Source organism: Bubalus kerabau, chromosome 8, assembly GCF_029407905.1.
Source record: "Bubalus kerabau isolate K-KA32 ecotype Philippines breed swamp buffalo chromosome 8, PCC_UOA_SB_1v2, whole genome shotgun sequence".
Classification (NCBI taxonomy): domain Eukaryota; kingdom Metazoa; phylum Chordata; class Mammalia; order Artiodactyla; family Bovidae; genus Bubalus; species Bubalus kerabau.
In genome coordinates this window covers 13885629-13911670 of record NC_073631.1, presented here as the reverse complement: position 1 = coordinate 13911670, position 26042 = coordinate 13885629, and the positions used below count along the sequence as shown (strand labels likewise).

Genomic DNA, 26042 nt, shown 5'->3' with positions numbered 1-26042 from the left:
TGAATGAGTGTGGCTGTGTTCCAATAAAACTTTATTTACAAAAACAGGTGGTAGAGTAGATTTGGGCCATGGGCTGTATGTACTTTGCCAGCTTAACTTGATGAACACTCAGTATGTATCACACCAGGGACTCTCAAAACTCGCTGACAATGGTTTAATCACAAACAATTCTAACTTTAAGCCAATTTACTTTTCCTTCATCTTAAATTTTCTACTACTAATTGGAAATTGTCAAAATTAAGTAGAAACATATTGTGTCAAGTACACTGAGATTCTTCTAACAAAGTATTTCAAACAATGACTAACATTTTATTGTAACTTGTATTTACCTAGTACTCTCACAAGAAATCACATTAGTTCCTCAGAACAACCCAACATAACACTACGTTTTCACCCTAAGTCCTTCTCCCACCACTCCCCTCAGGGAGGCATAGACCGTTTCCATTTTAAGGAATTTATTTATAATCACTCTTGGAACATAAACGGGGAATGACAAAAAACATAAATGTAAACATTTTTCTTACCTCGTATGCTAATAAGAGGTGCTAGTGCATGTTCGGAGAAGGCAATGGCACCCCACTCCAGTACTCTTGCCTGGAAAATCCCATGGACGGAGGAGCCTGGTGGGCTGCAGTCCATGGGGTCGCGAAGAGTCAGACACGACTGAGCGGCTTCACTTTCACTTTTCACTTTCATGCACTGGAGAAGGAAATGGCAACCCACTCCAGTGCTCTTGCCTGGAGAATCCCAGGGACGGGGGAGCCTGGTGGGCTGCCGTCTGCGGGGTCACACAGAGTCGTACACGACTGGAGCGACTTAGTAGTAGTAGTAGTGCATGCTAGGACGCACAGGATGCTGATAAGGTCCTAATAAGGATGCATCCTATGCATAGGATGCACAGGATTCTAATAAGGTCCTAGTGCACTTGCTGACACATTTGCACTTCCATCTTTTCTTCAAAGTAAAAAAATTATGATGCACCCCCATCTCCTTGACAAAGCTGATCTAATTCCCCCAGATATTTCTAAAGTGCACCAGTACATCTATATAACAACATTACCAGTATCCCTGCATTTTCTTCTCCAGAAAAAGCATACAAAACAATTATTTAATTACTTGATACTAAAGAATTGATTGATAGATATATTGTTCAATATGCAGTGATTAAGCACAGCATTGTAAACAAATCACCTCCTCTATCACAATATCATAATGCAAATAAATAACAAAAATATAATCAAATACATAATAAATGAAAACAGCACTTAGAAAAACAAAATAAGCAAACAAAAGAATATTTAATAGCTGTTTACCTCATATCAAAATAATTACTTGGGGGGTGGGAGGAATTGGAAAGTGGAGATTGACACATAGGCACTATTGATACTATGGATAAACAGGTAGCTAATGAGCACACATCATACAGCAGCGGGAACCCCACTCAGTGCTCTGTGGTGACCTGAATGGGAAGGAGGCCAAATGAAAGGGGATATTTGTATATGCGTGAGTGATTCATTTTGCTGTATAGTAGAAACTAACGCAACATTGTACAACTATAGTCCAATAAGAATTAATTTTAAAAATTACCCAAGTGAACTTTGGTGGCAAGAGGAAGAAAACACAAGACTATCCTTTAGGAATGGATGAAAGACTAAGGGTGAAGTGGTGAAGGAGTGAGTGAAGAGATCTAGATTCTTTAACATTTCACAGTTCTCAAGGATTGCACTGCAAAGGCTGTTCTTTGCATACATGCGTGCCCTTAAGCCCACAGTTTTATATCTCTGCAGTGTAGTATGGGCTTTGCAATTGGACAGATTTAGGTTTTAATCTTCGTTGGGTTACTTACTAACTGTACCTATCAGAGCAAACTCCCTGAACTTCACTTTCCTCATTATAAGATGGGAAGACTCACACTTTATGTTAATTAGGGGGGTTTGTGAAGATTTAATTGCACAGGTTAAAATAGGTGTTTTAGAAATACAGTTTTCTTCCTGACTGACCCATCTGGTGGTTTTTTTTGTTTGTTTGGTTTTTTTTTTAAAGATTTTTTGATGTGGACCATTTTTTAAAGTCTTTATTGAATTTGTTACAGTATTGTTTCTCTATTATATTTTGTGTTTTATGTTTGTGCCTGACCCAAAAAAGCCCAATTTTGCTTTCACCACCCTGATCTTACATTTTTCTAGTACCCAACTTCTGTTAGATTCAAAAGCACTTAGAACTATGGGGATTATGGCTCAATGTGTCTTAATGTCTGTATACCTAGATGACATCAGCATGAGAATCTAAGCCAAACTCGTGTGAAGTGGGGAAAGTCAGAGAAATCAAAGATACTTTTCATAATAAGTGATCATGTACAGGTGAAGGCATATTGTTCTTGAAACCTGAACTATAGGTCAATTATAAATTTTAAAATGTCCAAGCAGATGCAGTTATAAATGTCATTTTCTTCTTGTAATACCTTTTCTCAATGTTTTTCAGTTTTATACTCAGTTTTTCAGTTTGTAACATCAATGAATCAGTAAAAAGCATGCCATTTCATTTGAAAGTGGAATTTGGAAAAAAAAATCATCCTCAAATTCTATAAGAATCCAGGCTAGATAACGGGTATAGACCTTCTGTCCTGTGCAACTTTCTGGGAGAATGTGACACAGCACCACCTCACCCTTGAGTCAACAGCCAGCCATTGACCTTCATTATAAGCAAAACGGCTGTTTGAATAGAGGTACCACAGACTGGGAAGTTATAATTTGATAGAGCGAGGAGGGAGTCAGGCTGAACAGATTTCAATAAAAGTTATATGGAAAGATAACTCCCTAGAAGCACTGTTGCTCAGGAAATTACGTCTGGGAAGAGACAGAATTCGCTCAGGCTATTGTATCGTTACAGGCAATTTTCGAAGAAATTGTATTACTAGTGATTTTCAAGGAAATGGCAGTAAAAAGTAACTTCCTGTTTCTATTAAGCAACTGGTACATAGCTGAAAGGGAAGCTTCAATGGAGCATGAACCAGATATACCCACTATGATTTCTATGTCTGCAGGTAGAGTTTCCAATAACTGGCCATTCATTTTTTTCAAGTCAACAATTATTGCACCCACGTCATAAATAATTGGCATGGTTCAAGGCACTAGGGATACACGAATGAAGAAAACAGACAAAATTTTCTCTCCTAATGGCACCGGTGCTCTATGAGAGGAAAATAGATATGTCATTCATCAAGCTTTTTAAATGATTTTGGGGGACTCTTAACATTTGAGTCCTCAACTGTCTAATGCAAAAACATCAAGACTCAAGTAAAAATCCTGCTATTATTTAGCAAATTTTTTCTGTGTCCTCAACTGTGTAACTTTGGGGTCTAAGAGTTAATCCTAAAGGAAATCAACTGAATATTCACTGGAAAGATTGATGCTGAAGCTGAAGCGCCAATACTTTGGCCACCTGATGGAAGAGTCGACTCACTGGAAAAGACCCTGATGCTGGGAAAGACTGAGGCCAGGAGGAGAAGGGGTGACAGAGGATGAGATGGTTGGATGGAATCACTGACTCAATGGACATGAGTTTGAGCAAACTCTAGGAGACAGGAAGGACAGGGAAACCTGGTATGCTGTAGTCCATGGGATCACAAACAGTTAGACACAACTGAGCAATTGAATGACAAAGGAGATGGATCCTTGGATCCCATGACATTCACATAAACCTTCCGATCTGGTTGTTGATTCATTTCATACCCAATTATTGAGGCTCACAATATGCAGGTGTTCAGAGTCTAGGGAAAGAGACCGACAGACTAATAGATGGATGCCATACAATATAATAGAGGTACATGGACTTTGTGCTTTAGAAGCACATGATGTCACTAACTCCGTCTGGACTTCTGGCAATATTTCTCATAAAGGATGTGACACTTGGATTAGGACTTAAAGGCGAGTTAGACTTTGCCAGACAAGGGAAAGAGAAAGTGTGTTACAGCAGATATAACAGCAAATATGGATGCACAAAAGAAAAGAGTCAAATTTTACCCACATTATAATAAAGCTATGCCTAGCTTCTTTATCTTTCATAACAAGCTGATGTTCCACTCTCACTGGAAAGTGGAGGAGCTGCCAAAAAATACTGGCAATCAATAGAACCAGTGTCCTCTAACCTAAAGAGTTTTTTTTTTTTTTTTTTAAATTCAAAGTAGCCTCTCATGGATAAATAGTTTCAAGCTCAGTTCCAGGTCAGAGCCATTTTTCCTTTTCTACTGCCTTCTCAAGTCAATGACTGAGAGTAGGGGAAACTTACGGACTGAATGGCAGTGGGGGAGAAGTACTTAGGTAGTCTCTCTGCTAATTTCTGCCTCAGGGCAGATTCTCATTCACTGATGCTACCAAGTGTGGTTTTGGCCAGGTAGGACCACAGCCTGGCCTCCTCTGAGGCATGATCTCTTAGCCTTATCAGACCCAGTGGTCCTCCTTGCTCATTTCTTTCTCACTGGCAGTATGGATACTCCTTGAATTTTGGCTTTCACTCTTCTTTGTCACTGAACCAAGCAGCTTACCCTAAAGCCCTCAGCTAACATGGTGCCATTCAACCCTTCTGCAAAGAAGTTCTAATACTCAATAACTATATCTCCGTGGGGAAATTACTTAAATGTCACACATCTACATTTTCTTCTTTGTCAAATGGGGTTCTTCTTCAGTGTGTGGTTGCATAGATTAAGTGAGTTAATAGATACAAAATGCTAAGAAGGATGCCTGGCAAGTTTACAGGCAATGTGTATTGCTGCTATTAATTCTTCATTCCCCTTTGAGATGTGCAGGAACTTATCCATCCTTTATTGTGTGCATCACCCCTGGAGCCAGGAGGACTGCTTCAGGTCACCATGCAACTGCATCTTTGCTCCAGCTACTAAGGCTTTGATGCTAGCATGCCTTTATCCTGCATGGCAGTCTTCTAATGCTTTTGACTTTTTCTTCAACTTCAAGAAATCACTCTTTCTTCTTGGGATTTTGCCTCCAAGAAGCAAAGAAAGAACACCCTGCATATCTTAGAACCCTTGTTTTTTCTTCCCAGACCCTAGGCCAGAAGACATAGACTATTCCTTCCATCTTGGAGAGGAATTTCCCTTTATGTCTAAGATTTCCAGAACTGGCTCCTGATGTGAATATTAGCTAAGATATTTTCTAAAGAGTGTTTTAATTCCAAAGCCTGCCTTTCAGAACCACTGTTTTACCATTGACTCCCCAGATTTGATTTTGAGTGTCAAAGGCTCACAAACAAATCCCTTCTTTTCATCATCTTGATATAAAAATTCTGTTCTCCTCTAAGATAAATAATTCCTCTTGAAAACATAGTAATAAAATAGCACACAATGAAATGTAAACAAGGAAAATCACATGCACATATTTCAAAATTATTTGCACTTTATTCATACGTATTAAAAGGTTTAGTGTTTTCAAAACGCAGGAAGTAGTGACTAATTTGGTTCTGTAAGTGCAGAACTGATGTGTGTGTGTGTGTGTGTGTGTTGGGGAAAGTGGGGTAGAAGTCAGAAGGTGGGTAAGAAGGCTAACAAGCAAGATGCAAGAAGCCAGTTTCAATTGGGTTGAAAAGAGCATCATTTGCCAGGCTAAGTAGTTTTTGCTCTTCATTTAGCCAAAATAACTACCCTGTGTATTAAGTGGTGTTAACATTTGCATGTTCATTTCATGTGTTAGAATCAAGCCATTAAGCTATGCTCCTATATTATTATCACTATAATTATTAGAGCTGGGATAAGACTCCAGTTTTCCTAATTTAGAATTCATCACATTATCCTGTTTTGTTTTTAACTTCAAGCAACTTCTAGGGACAAGTTATAAACTGGAATTTTCACTTTTGAGATAAATCTGAGAGAACAGTGACTTAAATCAAAAATATTTCATTGCTTCTGAAACTCCTGTTCTTCTAGCAAAACAGAATCCCAAGGCTGTGTTCAGTAAGATTCTCTGATATATTTCTTGCTTGCTTATTACTCACTGTCTTTCTTGCTTTCACGGTTGGTAAAGACTCAGTAATTCTAACTACGAGGATATCAAACTGCACGTGTGTATAGTTTAGATGAAGTTATTTACTCATTTTTGCCACACAATTTTCTAAAAATGAAGATATAATTTCAAAAATGTCTACTGGATTAACTGCAAATCTTTTGTGGTGATATCTGTAATATATATATTCTTTTATACCACAGTGTCACTTAACCAAGACCTAAGAGATAAAACAAGCTACTCCAAGCACATTTCTGAAACTAATATGAATCTATCTGAAATATCACTTAGAATCAACTGTAGATAAGTTTACTTGCAAAGAAGGCAGAGAATAAAAATAGTCTGCAATTAAATGATTACATTTGACTATGTAAAAAGCCAGTAATAGAAATTCATGACAGAAAGCAAATTCTTTATTTAAACAGTTTAGTTGCTATTTTCATGGAGAGTGCAAAAACTTCATTAATTTGCATAAATATTTAGTGACTATTGTTTTTCCACTGAGGATGTACAGATGAATGAGGGAGACACAGCCTCTGCCCCCTTGGAGCTTACAATTATACAAAGGTTAGAAGAAGAAATACAGTGTCTATGAGAATTCCTAATGAGTAAACCTTAACTAATACAAGTTGTCATGGAAGGCTTATACAGAGGAAATACCTTTAAACAAAGACATGAAAGTTAAGTAGAATTTGTCCAGGTGACTAGTTAGAGAAAGGTCTTCCCAGGAAGAAGAAATAGCATATCCCAAGGCTCTGATTGGGGATAAAGGGAATTTAGAGAATTCAAAGGATGAAAAACTATGGAAGAAGCATCATGGAGAGGGAGGTAGGGCCAGATCGTGAAGGAATTCAGGCCAAGTAAAGTATTTTACGTCTTAAGTCACTAAAAACTTTAACTGGAGCAGTATCGTGGTTGCTTTTGATTTTTAGAAGATGACTTCAGATGAGAAACATGTTGCAGACAATGGAGGGAGGCGTCAGTCATAGTCACTGTTCACCATTCATACAGAGTTCTGCTCAAGATCCTGTGTGCTGCTCCAGAATGGATCCCAGCTGATGGGAGTGAAAATAGGACTGTCATGGGAAGAGAGTGCATCGGTCCAGGCAGGGGATGACAGTGGTTTAGACTTAAGTGGAAGAAAAGTAGTGAAGTGGAAGTATTTGCAACCAACATATGAGGAGGTAGAATTCATGATATATAATGTGTGATTATGGGAGCTGATATAGAGAAAATAATCAAGAATGATTCATTGCTTCCTGGTTCATTGGCTCTGGGTGCCATCTGGGGGGGTCCAGGAAGTGTGGGAGGCGGAGGGAATCATAACTGCTTTTGGAGGCATGGTAGCTTTGAAGGACCCATGAAACATATGGTTGGAGATTTAGTATAGAATGTTTGGTATTTTGTTCTGGAGCTCAGAAGATAAATTCGGCCGAGACATGTAAAGTCAAAAATAATCACTATCGAGATGGAACTGAAGTCACCGAAGTGGCAAAAATCAATAAATAAAAGCAGGCAAAGAGAAAACAGAGGGACTGGGGCGAAACCATCAGAAGCCTACAGTTAAATGTCTAATAGAAAGGACTTCCCTGGTGGTCCAGTGGTTAAAGACTTCAGCTTCCAATGGTCAGGGAGTGAAGATCCCACATACCTCACCAACCAAAACATTAAAAAAGAAGAAGAAGAAGCAATACTGTCACTAATTCAATAAAGACTTTAAAAATGGTCCACGGGGGAAAAAAAATCTTAAAAAAGTCTAACAGAAGAAAAGTAGACAAAGTATGGCAAAAAAAAAAACAGTACAGTACTGTTAAGTAATTAGCCTCCAATTAAAATAAATAAATTAATTTTTAGAAAGTAAAAAAGGAAGAAAAGTAGACACGGAGGTAGAAGCAAAGACAGGAGAGGGGCATGGAGTTAAAGGAACTGAGTCTTTTAAAGCAGAATGAGTGTTCAGTTATGTCCAAGACTGCTGTGAGGTCAGAAGGAGCGCCCATTCCATCCTCTGACATGGAGAGCCTTTTCCACAGTTGTGACTAGGGCAGCAGTCCTAGTGGACTGAATCGAGGAGTGAATGGGGGATGCAGATGTACGGATGCAAGAAACCTGACTGTCAACTGAGCATGACAGAGAAGACTGGGGGAGACTATTGAGTCCAAAGATTTCAGAGTGGATGGGAAGTGTCAAGTACAGAGCAAGGTTCTGCGTATACATGAGTAGTAAAGGATTGAAAGTTAATTGCTCAGTTGTGTCCAAGTCTGTGTGACCCCATGGACTCTAACCCACCAGGTTCCTCTGTCCATGGAATTCTCCAGGCAAGAACACTGGAGTGGGTTGCTATTCCCTTCTCCAGGGGATCTTTCTGTCCCAGGGACTGAACCCAGGTCTCCTGCATTCAGACAGATTCTTTACTGTCTGAGCCACCAAGGAATCACAGTAAAGAATTACCTGAGAGAGTAAGGGAATTCTGAGGAATAATTCCTCCACTGGGTTACATGGCTGTAAGAAGTTGTATGGGGGTGGTTGTGGGGCCAATGGCTTCTGCTGTCTCTGCAAGTAGGCTAAAGAGTTAAAGCACATACACAAAAAATAAATACTGTCAAGCTTTGAAGAGGGCTAAGAATTGTTTAAATGTCTTGTGGAGACTGGAGATAAGTGACAAGAGAAACACGGCATGACCAGGTAATGTTCAGGGCCCAGTTTACATTGGGAATTAAGGATCAAAATCGCTAGTACCTTAAAGGAAATGGAAGCATAAAAATCAGAAAGAGAAAAACAAATATCGTATATTAACACATATATGTGAAGTCTTTTTAAATGGTGCAGATGAAACTATCTGCAAGGCAAGAACAGAGAAGCAGACGCAGAGAACAGACTCATGGACATAGTGGGGGAAGGAGTGGGTGGGACAACTGAGAGAGTGGCACTGACATATACCCTGACATGTAACATACAACTACTGGATTAGCGTGTGTGAAACAGACAGCTAGTGGGAAGCTGCTGTGTGGCACAGGGAGCTCAGCCCGGTGCTCTGGACTAATCTGGAGAGGTGGGATGGGAGGGTTGGGGGAAGGCTCAGGAGGGAGGGGATATATGTGTACATATAGCTGGATCATGGAAAAGGCAAGAGAGTTCCAGAAAAACATCTATTTCTGCTTTCTTGACTATGCCAAAGCCTTTGACTGTGTGGATCACAATAAACTGTGGAAAATTCTGAAAGAGATGGGAATACCAGACCACCTGACCTGCCTCTTGAGAAACCTAGATGCAGGTCAGGAAGCAACAGTTAGAACTGGACATGGAACAACAGACTGGTTCCAAATGGGAAAAGGAGTACGTTGAGGCTGTGTATTGTCACCCTGCTTATTTAACTTATCTGCAGAGTACATCATGAGAAATGCTGGGCTGGAAGAAACACAAGCTGGAATCAAGATTGCCAGTAGAAATAACAATAACCTCAGATATGCAGATAACACCACCCTGATGGTAGAAAGTGAAGAGGAACTAAAAAGCCTCTAGATGAAAGTGAAAGTGGAGAGTGAAAAAGTTGGCTTAAAGCTCAACGTTCAGAAAACGAAGATCATGGCATCCGGTCCCATCACTTCATGGGAAATAGATGAGGAAACAGTGGAAACAGTGTCAGACTTTATTTTTGGGGGGCTCCAAAATCACTGCAGATGGTGACTGCAGCCATGAAATTAAAAGACGCTTACTCCTTGGAAGGAAAGTTAAGACCAACCTAGATAGCATATTGAAAAGCAGAGATGTTACTTTGCCAACAAAGGTCCGTCTAGTCAAGGGTATGGTTTTTTCAGTGGTCATGTATGGATGTGAAAGTTGGAGTATAAAGAAAGCTGAGCACGGAAGAATTGATGCTTTTGAACTGTGATGTTGCAGAAGACTCTTGAGAGTCCCTTGGATTGCAAGGAGATCCAACCAGTCCATTCTAAAGGAGATCAGCCCTGGGTGTTCTTTGGAAGGACTGATGCTAAAGCTGAAACTCCAGTACTTTGGCCACCTCATGCGAAGAGTTGACTCATTGGAAAAGACTCTGATGCTGGGACGGATTGGGGGCAGGAGGAGAAGGGGACGACAGAGGATGAGATGGCTGGATGGCATCACTGACTCAATGGATGTGAGTCTGAGTGAACTCTGCGATTTTGTGATGGACAGGGAGGCCTGGCGTGCTGCAATTCATGGGGTCTCAAAGAGTCGGACATGACTGAGCGACTGAACTGAACTGAACTGACAGCTGGTTCACTTCATTGTACAGCAGAAATTCACACAACATTTTAAAGCAATTCTATTCCCCCTAAAACCAAAAACCTGAAAAGCCAAAAAATCATTTCACTGAGCACCAAATACATACGCCTGGTGCATGTTTGTGGTAGAAGGAGATGTTCTTGTGTATTATGTGTGTCTATGTGCATATGTCAGGGTTCGATCCTTGGGTCAGGAAGATCCTCTGGAGAAGGGGAATGGCAATTCACTCCAGTACTCTTGCCTGCAGAATCTCATGGACAGAGAAACCTGGTGGGCTACAGTCCATAGGGTTTCAAAGGGTCAGACACGACTGAACCACTAACACACACACACACACACACACACACACATGTGTATGTGTGTGCACATGTGTATACATACATATATATATATATAATTGAGTTAGTGTTATATTTTCCATATATGTGTTTATGCAGGAAGTATAACCCTAACACAATTTTGATCCATATAACCTTAATTCTCCAAATTGGAACAGTGATAATAACTAGCCAATTATAAATTGCATCACATGAGAATGATCCATGATTACACCCTAATAGGGCCTAGAAACTGGGATCCAGTGTAAAGAAAAGAGTTCTGGGATTCTCACAACGCCATAATTATTTCTTAAATATTTTCAAATGGCTATTGCAAGATAGAATTATTATTTTAAGGCCAAAGAACTCAGGTTCGCCATTTGTTTGCAACTGTGAGGAAAACTAATACTGAAAACACTCTCAGAAGTTACCATTTGTAATGAGGTGTGTTGGTGGTGGTTTAGTTGCTCAGTCACGTCTGACTCTCTGTTACTCCATGGACTGCAGCCTGCCTGACTCCTCTGGCCATGGAATTTTCCAGGCAAGAATACTGGAGTGGGTTGCCATTCCCTCCTGCAGGCGATCTTCCCAACCCAGGGATCAAACCAGGTATCCCACATTGCAGGCAGATTCTTTACCACCTGAACCACCAGGGAAGCCCTTGGTAACATGATCTGTTAAGCCATGTCTTACCTCATGGCCAAGAGGAGATAAACCCTACTCTGAGTCAGCTGGGCTGTCATCCAAGAAATAAGAATGAAGAAAATGAGGATGACGATCCTCCCTAATTCTCCCAAATTCATTGTAATTATTTATTCCTTCCTTAACTCTGTGTAGGATATATTTTAATCTTCCCTGTACTGTAATTGATTATTTACATGTCTAAATCCTCTGCTACACTTTTCCTGGACCTGATTGGCAATGTGTTGAATGACTATTTCAACATGGTTTTGAAGAGTGCTCTCCTATTGAATAATAAACCTTCCTTAATAATTCATTCAACAATTATTACTGATTGCCTTCTGTAGGCCAGACATCATGCCACATACTGACCACAGCAGAGAAACAAAACAGATAGGTTTACTATTCTCAGAGAATTCACAGTTTAATGGGTAAAACAGCCATTAAACAAACAGATGCAGAACTGAATACAAAATTGAAAATTTAGATGAGTTGCTGAGCAAAAGAACAGCATGATACAAGAGAAAGTGAATTAAATTTATATTAAGTAAAAATGTTGAGAAAGTTACAGGGAAAGCAGGCTTTATCAACCTCAGCATTATTGACATGTTAGAAGCGACAGCTCTTTGCTGGAGAGAGCTGTCCTGTATGTTGTCCTTGGGCAGCTTCCTGACCTCTACCTACTAGATGCCAGCAGCAGCATCCCAGTTGTAACAACCAAAGTGGTCTCAAGATAGTGCCAAGTCACCCTGACAGAGAACCGCTCATTTAAATTGAACCCAAACGTATAAGTAAGAAGTAAGCAGGAAGAAGAGATTTCCCCGGTAGCTCAAAAAGTAAAGAATCTGCCTGCAATGCGAGAGACCCAGGTTTGATCCATAGGTTGGGAAAATCCCCTGAAGGAGGGCATGGCTACCCACTCCAGTTATTCTTGCCTGGAGTATCCCACGGACAAAAGAGCCTGATGGGCTATAGTCCATGGGGTCGCAAAGAGTCTGACACAACTGAGCGACTAACACTTTCACTTTTCAAGCAGGAGGGAAACAGTCAGAAGAGCATTATTCTGGGAAGAGGAAACACCATGAGAAACCCATATGGGCAGAAAAGAGCCCCAAGCATTAAAGTAACTAAGAGGCTGGCATGGTAGGAGTATATTGAATGATGTTGATTCTCACTGAATACTCATTCTCAATGAGTATACTGAAAGATTGGTGCAAGCAGGGTGGTAAAAGAAGGCAGAGGAAAATTGTTTTTTAAAAAAAGGGTTTTGGAAGTATTTTAGATGAGTTCAGAATTTATTCTAGGAGAAATGGGAAGCTACAGGAGAGTTTTCAGGAGGAAAGTGGCAAGATGAAAGATGCAATTTGTATTTTAAACTATCTCTCTGTTTGCTCTGATAAGAATAAATAGGACTGAGAGTAGGAATAAGAAGGCCAGCTAGGGTCTGTTGCTGTTTTCCAGGATAATGGCTTGGACCATCTTGGTTGGAAGTAGAAGGGCCTGTTTTCTTTACCAGGAGTGATTGCAAGACGTAGTAAATTGCCCTTCATCTTTAGGAGAATGTCTTCTGTATAATTCATCTTCATTCAGTCCATTCATAAAATTACTAAAGAGCTCAGGATCAGGGACAAAGCTTTGTAACTTGTCAGTAAGGACACATTTTCAAAACATACATTAACCCTTTATTTGAAGTTTTTCATATTATAAATCTACCTAACTGTCATATTAGCCTATATATTTGTACCTAGCCATTTGCTCTTTATTAACTGACTAAATCAATGTTTAATTCTATTTTAAATGATTAATTGTAGGAAAAATAGATAAATTCATTATCCTGTGTGATGGGCATAATTTTATTCTCTGGATATTTCAGGTCCTTGGTCTATGGTAGAATTTCACTTCCTGATCCACTTACGTATAAGGAGCACCCTGTGATTATTTCTGGATCATTAGTTGTGAGTAGAACTTTTACAAGTACTATAGGCCAAAATTTTAATTGCCAGTGCAAAACCACAAAACTTCCCATTATCCTCTAAGCTATTAAGATAGTAGCTGCTCCATAAGTGAAAGTTTCTGAGTAAATTAAATGAAAAGTCACTTCCAACACCACATGATAAACAAGCAACATAAGTATAAAATAAACCTTTGTTATTTTAAACCACTGATATTTAGGGTGTGTGTGTGTGTAACTTTTCCTGATAAAGTTTATAAAAAATTATAAACCTGCAATAAAAAATAAAGTTTTATTTGAGTAACAATATAATCCAGGTTTTTTTCCTCTGCCCCTGGAACCATTTAATAATGGTTACAACTTCGAGTCTTCTTGGCATTTTTCCTACTTCTCTCTCAAGGTGTAGTGGCTAACTTACTTGTTCTCATAAAAAGTGTATTAGATATGTCTCTGATTGATATATGGATACCTAGTTCATTACTTTTAACTATCACGTAACATCCCATTAAATGAATATGCTGCTTTATTCTGATTACCATGTATACACACTCGTCTGTTAATTGACATTCAGGCCATTTTAAATTTCATAGCTCCATAGTAACAGATCATCTTTCTACATATCTCATTGTATACACACGAAAGCAGGATGTCTGGGTTGTAGGGTGTACCTGTTTTGAGTTTTAATATATAATTGCTAAACTCTCCTCCAATGTGACTAAATCATTTATACTGCAACCATTTTTATTAGGTTTATTCCTATATTTACTGTTTTGGTTTATTAAGTAGGTAAGAACCTGACTTATTCCACATACAAAAAAACCCCATTTGAATGGTGATTATGATCTGGCATTGTTAAGGACTTTGGCAATATATAGATAAATAGGGCACAATTAAGGGGCCATTGCTACACAAACAAGATCGCCTTGATTCTTTGTATTATGATTTATTAGGTAAAATTGGGATAATATTTTCTTTAATTGCAGTCACTTATGAAAATAAGCTTTCAAACATGGTACACTTATCTATAACCTATTTTCTCCATCTTCAAGCTGAATAGCCAATTATATAAAATTAGTCACTTAAATGAAGTAGTTCTGTAAATTATTTTATATAAGCTTATGTTTCATTGTGGTTTTATTAATATCACATGACGGTCTTGGTAAATGCTAGGAAGAATTTATTTTTACTGCAAATGGAGACTGGGAATCTTCTAAGTTACTTTCACTACAATTCTATTTGAAAGATGGAAAGGTACAGAACTATTTGAAGATGGATTAGAATTATTTTAAAACATATATTCTAAACTTTAGCTTTTATATTTAAAAAGCACTTTAACATTTTTAAATGAGGCATGAACAATAAATCAATAGATGAGAATCACAAAAGATGCTCAAATGAAATGAAAGAAGAAAGAAAAGAAGAAACAAAGACAAATGCAACAAATAGAAAACAGCAAGATAGCGGATTCTAATCCAACTCTCAAGAATCACTTTAAATGTGAATAGTCTAAAAGCACTTTGTTAAGAGATTTTCAGATTGAATAAAAAGGCTTTACCTGAATCCATAAGAAAGCCAATTTAAATACAAAGAGTCATATAGATTAAATGAAGGGATGGAACTACTGTAGTCAATAGTTTGGCAGTTCCTCAAAAAGTTAAAACACAGAATTACCATGTGACCCAGAAATTCCACTCCGAGGTATAGATCCAAGACAACTGAAAACATGTTCACCAGAAATTTGTACACAAGAATTCATAACAATCTAAAACTTGAAACAATTCAAATGCCCATCAACTAATAAATGGATAAACAACATTGGACACAGCCATGCTGAATATCAGTCAGCCATAAAAAGCAACAAAGTACTGATCCATGCTGCAAGTGGGAGACCCTGCAAACATTAGGATAAGTGAAAGAAACAAGAAACAAAATGCCACATACTATACGGTATCTCTACAACGGGCAAAACCATAGAGACCTAAAGTAGGTTAGTGTTTGCCAGGAGATAAAGGGAGGGGAGAACTGGGATTAATTGCTAACAGACTGAGATGTCATTTTGGGATAATGGCAATATTCTGGAATCAGATAATACTGATGGTAAAACAATAGTGTGAATATATTGAAAACCACTCTACTGAAGGCTTCAAAATGATAAATTTTGTGTGAAATTTATCTCAGTAAAAAAACTTTAAAAGGATGCTAAACGTTACACAATACAAACATAAATCAAAGAAAGATGAATTAGCTTCATTAATTTTAGACAGACCAACATCAGAACAAGTAAAATGTTTAGGAATAAAAAAGGGACATTACATAGTAGCAGAGGGGTCAATTCTCCAAGAAGACATAACAATTCTAAGCAATTGTGCACCTAACAGAGTATCAAAATGCATAAGACAAACACCGATAAAACTAAATAGGGAAATAGATAAATCTACTTCTAGAGCTGAAGACCTCACCACCATAAACAAGCAGGCAAAAATTCAGGAAGGACCTTGAACAGCAAGCACCGTTAATCAACTTGGCATAATTCACATTTATGGAACCCTCTAAACACCAACATTAAAATGTACATTTTTTCTCAAGTGAGCATTAAACAGTCATCAAGATAGACTATATTCTGGTTCATAAAATAAACCTTAACAAATACGGAAGAATATAAATCATGCAAAGTATGTTCTGACACCATAATGGAAATGAACTAAATATCACTAACAACACCAGAAAATGGTCAAATACTTGGGAAAATATACATTTTAAAATAATCATGGGTTAAAAAATCAAAGAAATTTTTAAATATTTTGAATTTAATTATAATGCAAATACAACTTATCAAACATTTTGGGATACAGCTAAAGCAGTACTGACCTCAAGGAATAGCTATAGCATAAAATGAACATGTTTTTAAAAAAGAAAGACCTACCAATCAATCAGTCTTAGGTTTTCACCTTAAGAAACCAGAGAAAGAGGTGTACATTAAACTTAGCAACAGCAGAAGAGTGGAAATAATAAATATGAGAGTATAAATCAATTAATTAAAAACAGGAAGGCAATAGAGAGAAATCAATGAAAACAAAATCTAGTTATCTGCAAAGAATAATAAAAAGTTCTGCCTAGGCTAAGCAAGAAAAAACAAGAAAGAAAAAAATTACCAATATAAAAAATGAAAGAGGGGCTATCACTACTTATCCAATGGACATTTGAATGATAAAAGAATATGAAGGACAATTCTGCAACCATAAATTCAAAAATTTGGATAAAATGAAACAATTCTTCAAAAGCTGCAAACTACAAAATTCACTCAAGGAGAAACAGATAATCTGAATAGACATATCTATTAAAGAAATTAAATTATTACTTAAAAATCTTTAATTTGAGAAAGAAAAAAACACCAGGCCCAGATGATTTCACTCATAATTTGTCCAAATATTTAAGGAAAACACATTAGCAATTTACACAATCTCTTTCAAAAAATAGAAAAGAAGGGAATATTTTCCAATTCATTCTATGAAGTCATTAGTGTTAGCATTAGTCACTCAGCCATGTCTGATTCTTTGTCACCCCATGGACTGTGGCCTACCCAGCTCCTCTGTCCATGGGATTCTCCAGGCAAGAATGCTGGAATGGGTTGCCATTTCCTTCTCCAGGGGATTTTCCCAACCCAGGGATCGAACCTGAGTTTCCTGCACTGCAGGCAGATGCTTTACTATCTGAGCCACCAGGGAAGCCCTATGAAGTCATAATTACTCTAATATCAAAACCAGAGTAAAAACCATTATAAAAAAAGAAAACTGAAGACCAATGTCACTCATGAACACAGAAGCAAAGATCTCTAACAAAGTGTGAAATAAAAGTGATACAGAAAGCTCAGCCTGGCACTCTGTGATGACCTAGAGGGATGGTATATGGGGAGGGGTGGGAGATTCAAGGGGGGTGGGATATATGTATAATTGTGACTGATTTGCATTGCCATATGGCAGAAACCAATACAACATTGTAAAGCAATTTTCCTCTAATTAAAAATAAATAAAAAATAAAAAATGAACATAGAAGCTAAAAAATAAAACTAAAAATCTCAGTGATATATAACACACTATGGCTAAATGGGGTTCATCATAGGACCGCAATTCCAGTTTAACATTCATAAATGTTAACAATCAATGTAATATAAATAAACACTATATAATCATATTAATAAGTGCAAAAATTACTTAACAGACTTCAAAGTCTATTCATGATAAAAACTCCCCCAAACCTGGAAGAGACTGAAACTTTTTTTAACCTTACAAAGGATATATAAGGCAAACCTACAGCTTACATCACACTTAATGCCAAGAGACTTAATGCTTTATCTTCAGTGTCAGACCAGCCATGGATTATTCTTCTCACCACTCATATTCAACAATGTATTAGAAGACCTATCAAGTTCATTAAAGTAAGTACATATTGTGAAGGAAAACATAAAACTCCCTTTGTTGGCTGATGACATGATTGTCTAAGTGGAAAACCCCAAAGTCTATAAAAATTTCCTGGAACTAGTGAGTTAAGCAAGAACTCGGGAAAGAAGGCCAGTATATAAAAGTCGGTTGATTTCCTATGTACTAATATTAGTAGCTAGAATTTTAAATAAAAAGTATTTATAATATCATCAAAAATGAATCACATATAAATATAAAAAGAATATATAGGATCTATATGCAGGAAAGCCATAAAACACTGATGAAAGAAATCAAAGAATATCAAAATAAATGCAGAATGAATGCTCATACAGTAGAAAAGTCAATATGGTTAAGATGTCAGTTCTTCCCTATTTGATCTGATATTTAACACAATCCCAACAAAACCCTTGAAAGCTTTTCTGTGACATCAACCATTTTTAAAACTTATCTGGAAAGCAAAGATATCAGAGTAGTGTAAAAATTTCTGAAGAGAAAATAATTAGAAGACTCAATTTACCCAAGTCTAAGATTTCTGTAAAGCAACAGTATACAGTGTGGTATTACTAAAAGTATAGATATTTATTAAAAGATCAACAAAACAGATCAAAAATATAAATAGACCTCAAAAATATAGCCGACTGATTTTGACAAAGGAGCCTTGGCAATTCAATGAAGAAAGGGTAGTTATTTTAACAAATGGTATTAAAAGAGTTGGAAGAGCAAATGCACTTGGCTAGGCTTTGACATGTATGGATGTGAGAGTTGGACTGTGAAGAAAGCTGAGTACCAAAGAATTGATGCTTTTGAACTGTGGTGTTGGAGAAGACTCTTGAGAGTCCCTTGGACTGCAAGGAGATCCAACTAGTCCATTCTAAAGGAGATCAGTCCTGGGTGTTCTTTGGAAGGAATGATGCTAAAGCTGAAACTCCAGTACTTTGGCCACCTCATGCAAAGAGTTGACTCATTGGAAAAGACCCTGATGCTGGGAGGGATTGGGGGCAGGAGGACAAGGGGACGACAGAGGATGAGATGGCTGGATGGCATCACTGACTCGATGGACGTGAGTCTGAGTGAACTCCAGGAGTTGGTGATGGACAGGGAGGCCTGGCGTGCTGCGATTCATGGGGTCGCAAAGAGTCGGACACGACTGAGCGACTGAACTGAACTTAACTGAACTGAGGCTTTGAAAGGCAGTTGTTTGGTCAAAGGTCAATCTATACGTTATTGTGAAGGTAATTTTTAGATATGATTAACATTTAAATCAGTCAGCTCTGAGCAAAGCAGATTATACTCATCTAACCAAGCTAAAGGCCTGAAGAGAAGAAATTCTACCTCCAGACTGTCCTCCAGTTTAAGATCATCAGTACTTCCCAGTTCTCTAGTCTACCTGGCTTTCCCTCAGGATTTTTGACTTCTGCATGTAAGCCAATTACTTTAAATCAATCTCTTGATAGAGAGACAGACAGACAAACATGAAGGCAGAGATGCATGCGTGCATACTCAGTCGCTTCAGTTGTGTCTGGACTGTAGGCTCCAGGCTCCTCTGTCCATGGGATTCTCCAGGCAAGAATACTGGAGTGGGTGGCCATGCCCTCCTCCAGGGGATCTTCCTGACCCAGGGATCAAACCCAAGTCTCCTGTGTCTCCTGCATTGGCAGGCAGATTCTCTACCCATTGAGCTGCCTGGGAAGCCCCCAAAGATAGAGATATGTACATCCTATTGTTTCTGTCCTTCTGGAGAGCCTTGGCTAATACAGTTCACTGATTAATATCTGAATTAGAGACTGGAAAGATAATTTCTTGCAATGGAACCCTAAGATTGGTGTTCATCTATGTTGCTGTCAAAACATGATGTGTTCCCAGATGTGGACAAACTTTGAATCACCCCAGTTATTTTACTTATTTCCATTGATTCAACATATGTTCTCAGCCTGCTACCAAAGCAAGCATAGTTTTTTTTCTGTTTAATTTTGGTGAGAGGTAAGTCAGCTTACTCCACTTGAAATTATTGTTTTTAGTCAAAAGCAGAAAGCCTGGGTTGTTGGTTTAAATTTGATAAACACTATTAAGTCATATTCCTGGTGTTTCTGAATGAACTAGGAGTTGGACATATGCTCTTGATTAAAAGAAAAAAAGACATTTGTCAAAGTATAAGATTGTATTCTCAAAAAATATCCAGAAGAAGAAACAAATCTCCATTTAGCAGAATGGATACCAAGATTTGCAGTCTTTAAACCGATGCTAAGCTTCTTAATTTGTACTCTATATCTCTCGCCAAAAATATTTTACAATGTTTTTAATTTATGCATTAAGAGCAATAATATCTAAACTCCCTGCCTCACACCTGGCAAGAAACAGCTGCAGTTACAGCAGATGACATTATCTTCAGCTGCTGAATGGACATTCATTCCCAGGATGTAAATAAGAATACCTGAGGATTAGCTATATACATACACAATGGGTAATAAAACTGAAGGAAAGAAATGGTCATCTGTTTCCTCAAGATAATCGATTTGCCCCCAAATTCCAAAAAGAAACACTCCACAAGCAAAACCTCAAAACCTTATCAAAGAAAGGTACCTTTCAACATTTCTTATGATTGCTTCAAAAAAGCCTTCAATCAAAATTAAGTGCTAAAATTATGTAAGCTCAGAGAAATACTGTGGCTAAGCTACACCTACAGCTCTGAGTTCTCCACATAACCAGAAGTCCTTGCCCCTCTGTCACAGCTTCTGATTTCTCCAACTGAACAGTACGGCACTTGGAGCTTGTTTATTTTAGAAAAGGCTTTTCCGTCCATGGGATTCTCCAGGCAAGAACACTGGAGTGGATTGCCATTTCCTTCTCCAGGGGATCTTCCCGATCCAGGGATCAAACCCAGGTCTCCTGCATTAGAAGCAGATGCTTTAACCTCTGAGCCACCAGGGAAGCCCAGTAGAAAAGGGTAAATGAGCCCAAATATTGATCTATTTACAGTTTCATAAAACCAAAGAGAGGACAATTTCCCAAATCTATGTGCTAACCTCAAAGAACCCAAGGGATGAAGATATACCCACATTCTTGCTTAGGAGTAGTCAGACTTACGGGATAGTAATGCAGAAAGAGCTTTCTGGTCTTCTCACCACTTTCAGCTGAAGAGGTCCCAGGCACCAGTCTGCACACAGAGATGGGTCAGCACTGGGTACCAAAAGAAGTCTCTCCAACACATGAACACTATAAGAGATCCAAACAAACAGAAAGGAAAAGAGAACGATGGATACGGTTAATGGTGGTACCTCTACTGAAGAACCCATTCAGGCTCATCATCCTCTAGCAGGAAGCCCCAGGGTCTCAGTTGCTTTATATACCCAGGTGGTAGTTCCTTGATTGCTAGGATATACACCCAAACCCCAGACTATTCTTTTTCCCCAGATCTAGCCATCCTAAGCGCCTCACTCATTTTAATTTCTTCCATTTCCCCAAAATGCCCACTTCTCCTCCCTTCCTAAACCTGGGTTATTTCTCAGCCTCAATTTTAGAACTCTGTTCTTTTTCTCTCATTCCTGTTGCTGAGAAGAGAACATTTAATTTTTAGTTTTGGAACAAAGACAGATAGAAAAGGTCACTAAGATCGTCTGGGCTTCTCTAGGGGGAAAAAAAAAGTTTTGAAACTAGAAATCAGTTTCTCTGACTGCTGGACTGAAAGTGGGCCATGAGTGGTAAAAACCGCACCTTTAAAAAACATTCAGTCCAGCAAAAAACACTATAGGGTTGTAAATTAAATACCCCATATTGTAGGTTATCACATAGCATCAAAATTCACCTCACTGAAAGTAATACCACTCAGAACCAAAAGGATATGATCCACCTCCATAGCTCCTAGTGGACTGCCTTAATAGGAGGGGAGTTTTAGGATCCCTAGATTATGAGGTGGCAATGAGTTTCAATTTATGAGAAATATCTGACTGGTTTCTGGCTATGGTAAGAATACTTCTGAGGCTTCGCTGAGGCTTAAAAAAGCAGGTTCTGGGATCAACTACTGATAGCTAGTCGTGGTTCAGAAATGACCAGATATCAAACCATAAGCCATTAGTCCGTCTTATATTAGGAATGAATGCATGTAAAGCTTCTAGAAAATTATCTATAGAAGTAATTTGGTGCAAGATATAAACTTGCAAGTTGAAACACTAGGCAAACCCCCAACTAGATCATTCAGAGAAAACCACATGTAGAAATTCTATAATCAACTGCTGAAAACTGAAGGCAAAGAAAAAATCTTGAAAGCTGTTGTGGTGGGGGTGGTAAGGAGATATTGCATTTTATATATAGCAAAATAATGATTTGAATGACTTCAAATTTTTGAAACCATGAAAGACACAAAACAAATAATGTTTTTAAAGTGCTGAGTAAAAAGAACTGTCAACCCAGAATTTTATATAGAGCAAAAACTCTATCAAGAATGAAGGCAAATTAAGAAATGAAGAAAACTTTCTTCAGATGAAGAAAATGAAGAGAATTGTCTCTATTGATCTTCCCATAAATTTAGGCTAAAGAAAGTGACACCAGATATACCTGTGGCGGATTCATTTCGATGTTTGGCAGAGCTAATACGATACTGTAAAGTTTAAAAATAAAATAAAATTTAAAGAAAGAAAGTGACACCAGAGGAAACGTGGAACTTCAGAAATGAAAAGGAATGACCGAAATGGTAAACATTTTGGAAAACAGAAGAGGTTATGTTTTTCTTCTTAAGTTTCTAACATATATTTCATTGTTGTAATAAAAAAAATATAACATTGTCTGGGGAGAATGTTTCAATGTACATAGATGTAATATACTTGGAAAATACAACATAGGGGAGAAGATTTGTTTCATGGTCTAACATGTGGTCTATCTTGGAGACTGTTCCACATGTATTTGAGAAGAATGTGTATTCTAGTTTTTTTGGGTAGTGTTTCTGTGTGTTAGGTCCAATTGATCTACAGTGTTATTCCTGTCTTTCCTTGTTGATCTCCTGAATGGTTGCATAAGCCTCTATTTTTTTATGCTAAGTGGTAAAATATTAACTCTAAGATGACTATAAAAATTAGCTATGTATATTGTAATCCCCAGAGTAACCATTAAAAAATAATACAAAACAGTAGCAGCAAAACATCAATACATATTAATTGCCTAAAAAAATTCAAATACCCAAAAGAAGATATGAAAGGAACAAATATCAGAGGATAAAAATAGAAAAGTTATAAAATGATTGACTTGGTGAACCATTGAAATTATTGCATTAACGTGAATGCTTTAAACAGAACTATTAAAACTTATCAGACTGGATTTTTCAAAAAGACTCAACTACAAGCTGGCTGCAAAATCACAATTTAAATACAATTATATAGATTAAGTAAAAGAAAAAGGATGAAAAGAGGTATTTTATAGTTACAGAAAATCAAGGAATGACAGTGGCCAAAATTTCAAAATAAAATAAAATTGGAGGATTTACAGTACTTAATTTAAAATTCATTAGAAACAACAGTAATTAAAGAGTGTGGTGTTGGCAAAAGAATGTGCATATAAATTAATGGATCAGAATAGAATCCAGATATTGACTTATACACCAAAGTGCAACTGAATTTTGAAAAAGAGTGCAAAACCAATTTGGTAAGGAAATGATAGTCTTCCACAAACGGTGTTGGGACAATAGGTCATCCATATTTTTTAAAAAAATCTTAATACATATTGTACATCTTATGTAAACATTGATTCAAAATGGATCACAGGCGTAAATGTAAAATATAAAACTGTAAGAGAAAATCTTCGACATCTCAGGTTAGGCCCTGAGTACTTAGCCATGACCTCAAATACACAGTGCATACAAGAAAAATATGATTAATTAGGTCATTGAAATTAAAAATATTTGGTCTCTGAAAGACAGGGAATGAAAAAAAAAAAAAAAACAAGCCACAAGCTCAGAGAAAATATTTTAAATTTTTTATCTAACAAAGTACTTGTGTTGAGAATACATGCTGCTGCTGCTGCGTCACTTCAGTCGTGTCCGACTCTGTGCGAGAGCACAGAAGGCAGCCCACCAGGCTCCCCCATCCCTGGGATTTTCCAGGCAGGAACACTGGAGTGGGTTGCCATTTCCTTCTCCTGAGAATACATGAAGAACTCACAAAACTCAATGATAAGAAAACTCAACAACAATGAGGAAAAGATGTGAACAAATAGTTCACCAAAGAAAATATACAGACAGCAAATAAGGACATCCAAAAAAATCAACATCAAGATTCATTATGGAAATACAAATTTAAAACAGAGTAAGATTTCACTACCCATCTATTGGGGCCTTCCAGATGGCTCAGTGGGTAAAGAATCAACCTGCAATGCAGGAGACATAAGAGACCCAGGTTAGATCCCTGGGTCAGAAAGATCCCCTGGAGAAGGAAATGGCAACCCACTCCAGTATTCTTGCCTGAAAAATCCCATGGACGGAGGAACCTGGTGGGCTACAGTCCATAGTGTCACAAAGAGTTAGACGTGACTGCATACACGAGGTGGAAGAACTCATCTATTAGAATGACCAAACAGCAAACAAACAAACAACAACAAAGACACCTGCAAAACTAAGTTCTGGCAAAGATGCAAAAGAGCGAGTAGGAATCTCAGGCGTTACTGGTAGAAATGCAAATGGTACAGCCACTAAGGAAAATATCTTGTCAGTTTCTTATAAAGTTAAACATGCCCAGAGGGATGGAATGGGGAGGGAGGAGGGAGGAGGGTTCAGGATGGGGAACACATGTATACCTGTGGCGGATTCATTTTGATATTTGGCAAAACTAATACAATTATGTAAAGTTTAAAAATAAAATAAAATAAAAAAAAAAAAACATGCTGCAACTTTCTACCCAGAAATCCTACTCATAGGTATTTATACAAGAAAAATAAAAACATGCTCACACGAAAACCTGCTCACAAATGTTTACAGCAGTTTCATTTACCAAAACTAGAAGCAACCCACATGTCCTTCATCTACAGAATGAATAGTCAAACTGTATTAACTCTAAAGGAAAACTACTTGAGAATAAAATGGCTTACTGAACTTAAAAAAAAATGGGGCATGGTATCTACAACAACATATAAATTTCAAATATACTGGTTGAAACAAGTTGGACTAAAAAGTTTACATGCTATATGAAAATGAATAGTTTTATTTGACATTCTGGGAATTATAAAATTTTATGGGTAGAGAAGAGATCAGTGGTTCAGTTCAGTTCAGTTTAGTCACACAATTGTGTCCGACTCTTTGCAACTCCATGGACTGCAGCACGCCAGGTTTCCCTGTCCATGACCAACTCCCGAAGCCTACTCAAATTCACGTCCATCGCGTCGGTGATGCCATCCAACCACCTCATCCTCTGCTGTCCCCTTCTCCTCCCGCCTTCAATCTCTCCCAGGATCAAGGTCTTTTCCAATGAGTTGGTTCTTCACATCAGGTGGCCAAAGTACTGGAGTTTGAGCTTCAGCATCAGTCCTTCCAGTGAATTTTCAGGACTGATTTCCTTTAGGATTGACTGGTCAGATCTCCTTGCAGTCCAAGGGACTTTCAAAAGTCTTCTCCAGCACCACAGTTCAAAAGCATCAATTATTTCTGACTATAAAGTATAAATCTGAGGACATCTTGGGGGAGAGTGTTACATTGTTCTGAATCTTGATTATGGTCATGGCTATGGGACTCTGTGCATTTGTTACATCTCATAGAACCATGCAACATAAAGACTGAAGTTTACTGTTTATAAACTTAAAATGAATTTGAAAAGATTAAAATCCCCCAATTTCCATTTGAGCCAACAAACTGAGCACATATTAATACATAGTGCTCATTCTTAAAAGAAAAAAGAGATTTTCAATAATTTAACTCTCTTTATAACATTTCATCTTACCAAAGAAAAATAACAATTCTTGTCCTCCTATTATAAAGCACCAATGTACTCAGCAGTGTTTCTGAAATACTCTGCCAAAGGGATGGAGGCAGAAAAGAAGAGATTGTGTGCTTTTTGATAAATCTTCAATGCTACATGTGTGGTTGTTTTGTAAGTAAGGGAATCTGCTATCTTGGTACTTTTCTGAATAGAGCTGTCTAAGAGGAAGAATCAATGAAGTTACCGGCTGATTAATGAGCATGAAAACAAAGAATGTTGCTATCTTTATTTACAATGAAAAAGTATAGACCTTAAGACTAAACAGAGCAAAAGACATATATTGTGTGATTCATTTTCTCTACTCCTAGCTCATTGCTGTTAGGAACCTACTTCTATCTGCATGGTGATGAAAAATAAACTTTAGTAAACAATAGCTCAGTCAGTAAAGAATCTGCCTGCAATTCAGGAGATCTGGATTTGATCCCTGG

General features: G+C 37.7%; 1 protein-coding gene across 2 annotated transcripts in view; it reads right to left on the bottom strand.

Moving 5' to 3' along the window:
• The window catches only part of GNGT1 (G protein subunit gamma transducin 1), a 446502-nt gene that overhangs the window by 184051 nt on the left and 236409 nt on the right, over window positions 1-26042 (bottom strand). For both annotated transcript variants that reach the window (XM_055589734.1, XM_055589735.1), the window contains exon 2: window positions 20747-20875. In XM_055589734.1, the coding sequence (XP_055445709.1) occupies window positions 20747-20875 (129 nt within the window). The remainder of the gene's footprint in view (window positions 1-20746; window positions 20876-26042) is intronic.